Below are 10,599 nucleotides of genomic sequence, written 5' to 3'. Positions count from 1 at the left end.
TGTGATTGGCTGCTTAGAAATTAAGTGTTAACGAGCAGTTGGACAGGTGTACATAATAAAGTGGCCGGTGAGTGTATACTGCCCCTTGGATTTTTTTCTCAAACTGCCGACATCTGAACTGGCACGTAATGACTCCAGGAAATAGCCACAGCCTTGCACTCTCCAGCACTAACACTAAAAAGCTCTCACCTTCCCCCACCTGCTCTGCTTTTACAAACCACAATGACTGCCGGGCCATGTAAACGGAATGGTTACAATCTGTAGAGGGTCCTCCACACTAAGAATGATGATAATAACGGTGTGAGCGATAAGTTCCTTAAACACCACTTTTTACCAGTACCTCCAGATGTGGCTCCACCTGCAGCGCACACACAGTGTAGGATTGTGTGAGTCAGGGGCGAGACGGAGAGCTTTTTTGGAGCCTGTATGGCTGTGAAAACTTCAATATACTGTCACCTGATATCAGGTGAGGGAAACAAGAAACAAAAACGCTCATTGACAGTCATATCTTTAGTTTAGTACAAAGAAATATAGACACTTCATGATCCATTTCTGTGTAAAAAGGCTGCATACACAACTCATGAAAAATATATAAATAGAAGATTCTTCTATTTTTACACATGTAGAGTGGATCTCAGCGGTGCATACGCACCACTACACCCAGCTCTGATGTCCGGCGTAACCGGTTTCATTGATTATAGTGGCATAGTAGTTTTGGAACGTAGCCGCAATGTAGCCGGCCCGTTAGTGTCGATAGTTAGTCTAATTTATGTGTCTGTTGGTTTTAAATATTGTTTTGCATGTGAATTTGAATCAGTCATAGTTAACAAATGATATGCCATGTCAAGGCAGAAAGAACAGCATTACAATTAAACACAAAATTGTATAATACAATAGAATATATAGGACTTCCCACATCGTCACCCGAAATGTTCCCGTACAGCCCAGATACCCTCGTCTAACAGGGTTAACACGCCATTGTTGTTGTTAGCAACACTTTGAGCCATGGTAAGTAAGACAAAAACATCCAGCTGGGAAAATTAGGTCATATCACAAATGAGATAAGCATGTTCAAAGTATTTTGGCACAAATAATTGAACTTGTCTTTTTTTTTTTTCTTTTCAGGGAGCACCAATTCCATCATCTTTCCATTGGTCTTGGTATGGTATAGGAGTCATTAGTTCTAGTACAGATAATTAATCAATTTTTATCTTACAACCTTTCTCCATTTAAACAAAAATACAACCAACGTCCCAATTTCCCAAACTTCTGCAATCATCTTAGGCTGAACTCAAATGAACAAGTCCCAGTGTGAAATCGACTAAGTGATTATTTAAATCAGTCTGACCAATCGTTGACCACGCAAACACAACGCAATGCACCTCACTAGAGGTTTCAATCCACTCCCAGATCCAACCAGACTGTGTCTTGAGTTTTTTAATCACACATTGATATTATTCCGCTATGTAACCTGTTGAGGTGATGCAGCTTGTGTTCCAAAATCTACTCTGAACACAGCTTTTTCAAATGTTGAAATACAGTTTGGGCTGTTTGTGACTTACCTCAGCACTAACACAGTCAATAATCCAGAAGCTGTGCAGATGAGAGGTGCACAGCAGCCTGCATGACTGAGTGGGTTACACCATTCAAAACCATCTCTTTATTTAAAAAAAAAGAAGAAAAAAAAGGGCGTTGACCTTGAAACCTACACACAGCCTACTTGTCGTAACACATAAACTGCCAAGAGTTGGATAATACCACATCAAAATAAAGCCTGCAGTGTAACGTCCAGACCAGTTAAACAAGGAGGGCAGGCTGTCAATCACATGATCGTTGCTGCACAAATTGAGTCGGCACAGATTCTCCACAACAACAAAATCTCCTTCCAACTGTGAATCAGCTCTGACTGGCTTTCAGCTAACACGCAGCATCTTCGCTCTCAGCACGCAAACTCTCTCTCTCTCCCACACACACACACACACACACACACACACACACACACACACACACACACACGCACACATGCACACGCACGCACGCACACACAGAAAACTCAGAGTTCTAAGCACACAACAGTGGCAAGTATTAATGTAATCTTTTAGAAAATTCATATATGATTTTCATTAATCATCATTAATATGATGGAAGGCTTGGAGCCAATGTTGGGTAAATATGAGTATTAAATATTAAATACAAGAGCTCTTGGTGAGATATATTCAGTGACAAGACGACACAACTGAACTGCAAGAGGGAGGTTTTGGTAATGAGCATGCTAACTACTCTTGGGCTTGGAGCCAAAAGGGGCCTCCGTTGGCCAAACTCGATTTATATTTGAACACAATAAGTAATCATTTTGTCTTATTAGATTAAGCCTCGCTACGGAAACAATATTGCTACAGTTTATGTTAGAAATATGAATTGTTTTGTTTTTAAATGGCAAAAGAGTAAGCTTTTTTAAAGATTATTTTTTTTGGGGGCATTTTTAGGCCTTTAATGGACAGTACAGCTTAAGTTGTGAAGGGGAGAGAGAGGGGGAGTGACATGCAGCAAAGGGCCGCAGGCCGGATTCGAACCCGGGCCGGCTGCGTCGAGGAGCAAGCCTCTATACATGGGCATCCGCACAGTGCACTGCGCTATCTGGATGCCCAAGAGTAAGCTTTTTTGGCACAAATATTTTCCTAAGGCTGAAAGGAGTGGTGTCAACAGTAGTAAACTACATTCATTTTCATTCAAATGTTCATCACACTTCGAATCAACATGGAAAAAAGATAAGAAAAGTAAGTCTCAGCAACATTCCCAAAGCCTTTCACACGATCATTTGCCCCAAGCCTATGTCTCATATCTGAACTGAAGAGATACCATGACTGAATTAAACCATAACTGTTTTACCCAAAACTAATACTCATTTTAACTTCTCCATACTTCTACAGGGACAACGTAATGTACAGGAGTTCACAAGATCTGTACTCAAGAGTAATTACTATGATAAACATAACATGGGGGAATGAACGCAGGACATTCCACAGACTAAATGGCCTGTCTCAAGGTCACACCATACTGTTATTGTGTATGTGAATATCAGAGATAAACAGAAGGCAGCAGACAGTGAAGGAGGCGTTTCTATGTCAGCATCTTATCTGTCAGACTAGTGGGAGCAGAACAGCGTCTTGGTGTTCTGACAGAATCAGACCCCCTTACTGACAAAAGCTCACATAATCCCAGTAACTGGCAACGCAGGGGTAGGGTGTGCTGTAATTGAACACAAACATAAATAAACATCCCAAAATCTTGGATGGAAAGCAGAGGCATGTTATCAGGACAGCTCTCAGAACACGCTGTTGTGTACACGTTGTGTATGATCAGTGTAGGTTTACTTTAGGTTACATTCACACTTGCATTACTAGACCTTCCTCCACAGCACTGTAGAAGAGGGTCTGGCTAGTCCACACAGCATTCCGGGATGGGAGAGAAACCTGGTCTGGTTTATTGGTATGTCTTTAAACCAATCACAATTGTCATGGGTGGTGCTAAGCACCAGACAGAGCCACGCCAGTGCCACTGCAGAATAACCTCAGGAAAGAACTTGTTTTGGTGGAACCTCTTATACGTTCAAAAGATGTATTAGTTGTGCAACAGAATTCTCAGATTGGAAGATTGAGAAGAGTTTAGCTAGCTGTCTGGATTTACCCTGCAGAGATCTGAGGACCAGTCAACCACAGTCCTCAGATATCCATCGGAGTTTAGAATGCCAACACTAAGAAAGTTGAAGAGGACGGACACCCGGCCGAAAATGAGGGACATGTGGCAGAAATTCCAGCAGGACCTGAATAATCCCGCAAAAGAAACGTCGTCAATAACGACTTATTTTACAGCTGGGTCGTTCAGTCCTTTAAAAACTAACCCTGGAGCGTCAGGTTGCATAATTCAGTTAGGCGCGTGTGGTGTGAAAACAGGGGTCTCGGTTTGCTTATAAGTGAACTAGTGTTCGGGTTAACTTTGAGTAAGAACGCGATTATGGACTTATGATTTAAGGGATGATGACTTTTTTTGGCTTATGTTACAGTTGTTACAATTGTAGAATCAAAACATAGAGAATTTATAGGAAAAACAGAAACAAGAAATAATTAAAACTATTGTATCATTTTTGGTCAGCCCTACATCTTTTATTGCTGGCCCAGTTTAACATACAAGACTTACTAATGGCTCTTGAACCGGGTTTCTCTGTCATGGAGGAAATAAATTCATGATGAGTGAAAATGAATGAGATGAAATTAGCGTCTCGCGTCATCTTTACTGCAGAAACAGGCCGCTGATTGAATTATCTCTCAAGCAGCAATAAATTACAGTTGTTACATAATTTGCTGATAAGAAGCTAATTCAAAAAAGATCACTGCCAGAGAAAACAACCCCCCCCCCCTTTCTGACAGAAGAGCGAGTATGTGATAGGGCTGCAGGATATGAGGAACATGCGTGACATGCGATACCGTTGTTGAACATCGCAAGAACGATCTTATTTGCGATAAACGGATATTATAAGTGTGCCCAAGTCTTATTAAAGCATGCCGTCTTGCCTTTATGCTCCTTCAGTATACCTGCTAAAACATAACAAATTACTTGTTGTATTTTTAAGTTCCTTTATGGAACAAATTGAATAATGAACTGAACACAAAAGGTTCCAATATATATTCTTTCAACAAATTCAAGTACGGTCTTTTGCCATGTGTTTATTGTTTAAGTTGACAATGACAGTGATGATTTGAAAAAAAAAGATATGGAAACACGCGCTGACAAGACATATGTGATAAAGCCAAATTAATAGAAGAGTGTTGCGATATTTATCCTGTTGGGATCCAATTCACCCGCTTTGACAAGACAAAGACCCGCATAGACCGTATATAAGTCTCTAATCATTTTAAAGTTCTTCATTATAGTACAGTAATGAGGGACTACTCTGATCACCTTATAGTTAAAACCGTCTTGTCTTGTGAATCCTCAGGAACCAGGGGCTAAACTCTCAGTGCCCTAAGGACTCAGGCTTAATGATAGAATTAAAACAAGAAATTCATTAAATTATACAATTAAAATGTCAGACAGAACAGAAAGAAAGAGAAAGTAAGACGCAATGTAGGGCGTTTTCACACCTGCCTTGTTTAGCCCGGAGCGTTTACCTTCTGTGATGCGGCTCCTTTCAGCTAATATAATCCGTCAACCTGAGGATCTGGCAGCAGCTGGATGCGTTGGAGTCTTACATATTTACAGTACCTATATCACTTTACTGTATTTTCGCGGTAAAATGTTATTATTTGTATTTGTTGTATCTATTATTAAATTGTACTGCTATTCAAAATATAATTTTTCTCTCTTATTGATATTCTTTGTTTTGTCTTCTTAATCTATTTTATCTAATTCTTTAATCTACTTTTGAATTCAGTCAGTTTAAAGACTTTTACTGTTATTATAGCTTTTAAATCTATTGTCTATGTGATTGTCTCCTGGGCAGTGGTCTCTAATTATTCATTTGTTTTTTTGATTTTTTGTTGGTTTTTACGGCCTAGAGCCTTATTATTGGCTTGCTGGCACGTTAAATTGCACCAACCTATATGAAATATATGTATATATATATACATACATACACTGTATATATTCTATAAAAATCAATTTTAATTGAGTAACTGATGAAATGTATCTTTAATCAGGTCACTGCAGGATACAATGCAACATATAAAAGCTGAGGACATAAGCAGAGTGTTGGCTGACTCACCCTTCCCTCAGTGCTGGCCGGCCGAGCATGGCGGTTGAACACGTGTGCTGGGTCTTTATGATAAACCTTCAGACAGGAGTGGGGTGTGATGTTTCTAGAAGCAAACAGAACGCACTCAGTGGCAGTTTAGGAACTCTGAAGGTGTGGGTGTGTATGTGTGTGTGCATGCATGTGTGCAAGAAAATATCTGGGACACCATTCTATGTAGAATCCACATTCACATTCTGTAAGTGCAAACAGATCTAAGATTGTGATTCTGTTTCAGTTTGTGCATGTTGAAATCAGTGAGATCGGAGGGATCAGATAGGCACTATAAAAGAAGGGACGGACTGGTCTTTGTAGGTAAGTCTGCTTCCATCTCATGGCTGTGCAGCATCATGTTGTGCACTAAGATAGCGACTTCATGTCCTTTCTTTCATGGGGGATCCAACCCCTGATGCAACGGCTTGTCGGCTGCCGGCAGTGTTTGCCTGAACGCGTTGAGCTCTTCAGCCAGAAAGGCGTCTGCAGTCACCGCCTGGAGGAGGTAGCTTTGTAGTCTGTGTCTCCGACACTGACTCCACTTCGGTGATCGGCCCTCAAAAACCTACATATCTAGTTTTAGGTTCAGCCTGTTCTGGATTACAGTAATCTAGGAAGCCCTATGTTAGTGTACTTTTGTATGTCAGTGCAACTAGGCCTGCACCATTCGGGGAAAAAAGAGAAATCAACATTTTTTAACTTAGAATTGATATTACGGTTCTCTGCCACCATTTTTTGGGGCTCGTAAAATGAAATGATACTAAAAAAAACAATAAAAAACAATATTTCAAAATTAAATCGTGAACAGGGTGATTTTATAACGATTTTTTGGGCAGGCCTAGGTGCAACTGTGAGTTACTGCTCCAATAGGCCCCCCCCACCTGATGTCCTCCAGGTCGTAGTAGACGTTGCGGCTGGTGTCTTTGATGTAGATGGCCATGTTGGGAGACTGGAGCATCTTCATGGTCAGCTGGTGAGGGAAGGCGGTGACAAACAGAGCACGCAGAGCGTCAGGACCGCTGATCTCAGTGGAAATCCTGACCTGCTTAGTCTCCTCCCCATACTGCAGGTACAACACACCTGACACAGCACACACACACACACACAGGGCTTTAGTCTCACGTCTGCAGGACTGTAAACTGTGATAATAATACATTTGTTAAAAAACAGTTTATAACCGCATTTTGATGACTATGTTGTTTTAAGACATAGTAGGCTCTAAAAGATATGCATGTCATATGTGTTGGAAAAAGTGCATAATCACAACTTTAATAGTAAGATGTCCCTGCATGAGGTGTCACCAAAATAGCAGCTTGTTTTTCTATTATCTGTAATAGTTGTCAGACTTTTCAGGCGTTGGGTGTGTGTGTTTGTGTGTGTGTGTGTGTGTGTGTGTGTGTGTATCAACCCACTTCTTATTGAACATCGTGAATAGACAAACATCCTGACATTATGAATGGGTTGAAAGAATTAATATTTAGGGATGGCGCCCCAATTGGTCACGTTTTAACTCTAAAAGATAACAGTGGATAGACAGGAAAGGGGGAAGAGAGAGGAGGGGACAATATGCAGCAAAGGGTCACAGGTCAGACTCAAACCCGGGCCACTGCAAGACTCAGCCTCCATAGGGCGAACACTCTTACTGGGCGAGCTAGAGGCCTCCCCACGAAACTCAATTTTACACCACTAGTAGGCATATTCCACTGTCTTTCATAGAGACTCAATTTAAACCATAGCTTAGAGCTGAACTCACACGTCTGTGTGTGTGTGTGTGTGTGTGTGTGTGTGTTTGTGTGTACGTGTGTGTGTGTGTGTGTGTGTGTGTTTGTGTGTACGTGTGTGTGTGTGTGTGTGTGTGCGTGCGTGTGTCTGCCTACCAGGCAGCCTCTCTCTTGTCTGACCACTTGACCGGCCCACAGGTAGACTTGCTCTGGCTTTACAGCCCCTTGTAAATGGGACTGTGGGGGGCAGCACCTCTCCCTCAGACATGGTCTCTGAAGCAAGAGGGTCCTGTTGCTCGGCCTTGCCCAGTACACCTGCACAGGGGGGGCTCCTCGCCTGGATGGACCGGAAAAGGAAAAGAGCAGACTTAAATACACTATTATATGGGATTCCAGTCCTGTAGGGACAATAGTGCCATGGGAATTTAGAAGAGGACAGTGAGCTGGAATGATGATGAGACGGCTTCAAACTTCCAGAGTTTGCCTTTTATATGCATAGGAAAATATGCAAAGAAACAAACATTTTCACATGCTTTTAGGGATCAGAGGAAAGCCCAATGAATTTCCTCTTTTATTTAAATGTACTGTATTAGTGACAGCGAGCAGTCACATGTCTGTAACATCCACAGTGCTGGCCAACATAGTCTTCTCCTCACCTCAGGGCAGTTCACTACACCACAGTCAGATGTCGGCATTTCAGTCAGCCAAAGCTACTTCTGATACAGCAGTTTGGTAAATAAAAGCCAGGACCACTTTAGTGTTTTTCAGTGGAAAATTGACACTTCATGCCGATACCTCACAATAAATCTGGGAGTTGAGTTTTTGCCAATCGTTGAGTTTGACATAACAACAAGCATCAGCAGATATATATAATAAAGAAGACGGACATGATACAACAGGGACTCCTTTCAGAAGTACGTTATAAAGTTTACTATAGAAAAATAATAAGTTTTTACTGTAAATGGTATGAATCAACGGAAGTACATTTGATGTGATGTGACGTTAGAGCTGGGCAATATATGGATATTATATCGATATGGTGATATGAGACTAGATATCGTCTTAGATTTTGGATATCATAATTACGTAATATGGCATAAGTGTTGTCTTTTCCTGGTTTTAAAGGCTGCATTACAGTCAGGTTATGTCATTTTCTTAACTTACCAGACTATTGTATTATTTGCCTTTTCCCACTTAGTCATTATTTCCACATTACTGATGGTTACTCAGTAAAATCTCATTGTGTAAATATCTTGTGAAAGCACCAATAGTCAACAGCACAATATCGTTGCGGTATTGATATCGAGGTATTTGGTCAAAAATATCGTGATATTTAATTTTCTTAATATTGCCCAGCCCTATGTGATGTCTCTCACCTTCCTCTCTCAAACTTCAAGCTGGTAAGCTATAGGCTATGCTACAAAATGGCAAGTTAAGAAAATTTCGGGGAATGATTGTAAAGATTTACAAAGAACATGTTTACGGCGTTTACGCTCTAACTGGGACGTTTTGGGACTGATTGGTGGGGATTGCTGTGGACGTAGCTGAACACAAAGCAATACACTAGGAAGAACATCTGAGGTTTAATCATGTTTCTGGCTAATTTAAATAGCTCACATTACTGTATTGTGTGAACACTTAACTTCATTTAATCAGGGTGCAAATGTTGTACCAAAACCAGAGCTTTTTTTTCCCCTATCCCAGAAACTTTGTGTGATGTAGCCAGACCTGATTCCACAGCGCTGTGGAGATAAGACTGACAATGCGAGACTAGTGTGTGTAGAAATCAGTGAGTTGATCAGAGGTAATCGGTCTGATGTGGACTTCCTCTTGGCAGCCCAGGCATGTGAAGTGGTCCTGTTAACAGACACTCTAATCGATGCATGGCCACTGAACTGATGTCTGCGAGCTGACGTGTGCACAAATGCATACACAATGACACACACAGAGACTCGCTCGGATGCACAAAAACACTAAGTCAACACACTGTAATGACAATGTAAGACACATGGGGTAAATAGTGCCCTGTGGCTAACAGCCCACATATCTACAGTATACTCTGCAACATACTAAGATAAATTATACACATCTGTCTGTGCTGGCTCCACTATCATCAAACACTTCACAAGCTTTGGAGCATTAGTGGATGTCATGTGTCTGTAAAGATGCTAAGACTTGATATGTGATGCTGTTCTGACCCCAGGTCCTGCAGAGCTCAGTGACCAAGCTTAAGTTCTGTTCAAACCTAAAACTTGCCGGTATAAGCTGGTGACATACGGTTCAAAACAGACTGTTAGGCATTAGCAATTTTTAAAGCTGGGAGATGCCTCACGATGCGATATCATCACGATAGGCATGCGATACAATTTCGTTGCGATTCATACAACATATTGCAATATTCTGCAATATATTGCAATTTAGTACCTTTTTCCAACTTTAAATATTTCCCAATTTCAAACATCTGTTCTATCTAAAAAGATTGATTTCTATGTTTCTTCATTTCACTCCAATCGTATTGCTGCAAAAATGGGATTGTCAAGCAGACAGACTGACAAACACATATTATAATAAAAGATACTTGGCGCCTGGGTAGTGTTACAAAAAAATAATTGTGATACTATGCTGTATTGATCTCCCCACCTCTAGCAATTATTACATAATTATCAATTGTTTTATGATATTGTGGTTTTTGTGTTTAGCTAGTCATAAGGCGTATAACTGTTGATGGTAATAGATAGATAGATATATAGATAGATAGATAGATAGATAGATAGATGCTTATTGATCCCAAGAAAAATGGGAAATTGCGGTGTTACAGCCGCAAAATCAGTCACAAAGCAAAGAATATAAATATAAATGAAATACTAGGAAAAATATATATACATACATACATACATACAATATACATGAAAAAATAATATGAATAAAGTAAAAAGAACAAATATTTGAATATGTACAGGGTGGGGAAACAAAAATGTGCAACTGCTTAAATAATATGCTAAAATGTTAAAATGTTAATGTTGGACCAGTGTGGGGTGGAGAGGGTGGAGGTGCTCCTCTGTTGGACCAGTGTTGGGTGGAGAGGGTGGAGGTGCT

The 10,599-nt window shown here is 40.6% G+C and overlaps 1 protein-coding gene across 6 annotated transcripts in view; it reads right to left on the bottom strand.

Moving 5' to 3' along the window:
• The window catches only part of LOC117954580 (sickle tail protein homolog), a 77,080-nt gene that overhangs the window by 38,584 nt on the left and 27,897 nt on the right, over nucleotides 1-10,599 (bottom strand). For 5 of the 6 annotated variants that reach the window (XM_034888487.1, XM_034888485.1, XM_034888486.1 and 2 more), the window contains 3 exons: nucleotides 7,660-7,840; nucleotides 6,664-6,862; nucleotides 5,762-5,855 (listed from right to left, as the gene is read on the bottom strand). In XM_034888487.1, the coding sequence (XP_034744378.1) occupies nucleotides 5,762-5,855; nucleotides 6,664-6,862; nucleotides 7,660-7,840 (474 nt within the window). Of the gene's footprint in view, nucleotides 1-1,562; nucleotides 1,675-5,761; nucleotides 5,856-6,663; nucleotides 6,863-7,659; nucleotides 7,841-10,599 lie in introns of those variants that run through there. The other variant, XM_034888490.1, reaches the window with a different exon arrangement.

The sequence above is a fragment of the Etheostoma cragini genome, chromosome 12, assembly GCF_013103735.1.
Source record: "Etheostoma cragini isolate CJK2018 chromosome 12, CSU_Ecrag_1.0, whole genome shotgun sequence".
Taxonomy (NCBI): domain Eukaryota; kingdom Metazoa; phylum Chordata; class Actinopteri; order Perciformes; family Percidae; genus Etheostoma; species Etheostoma cragini.
This window is presented reverse-complemented; position numbering and strand designations above follow the sequence as displayed.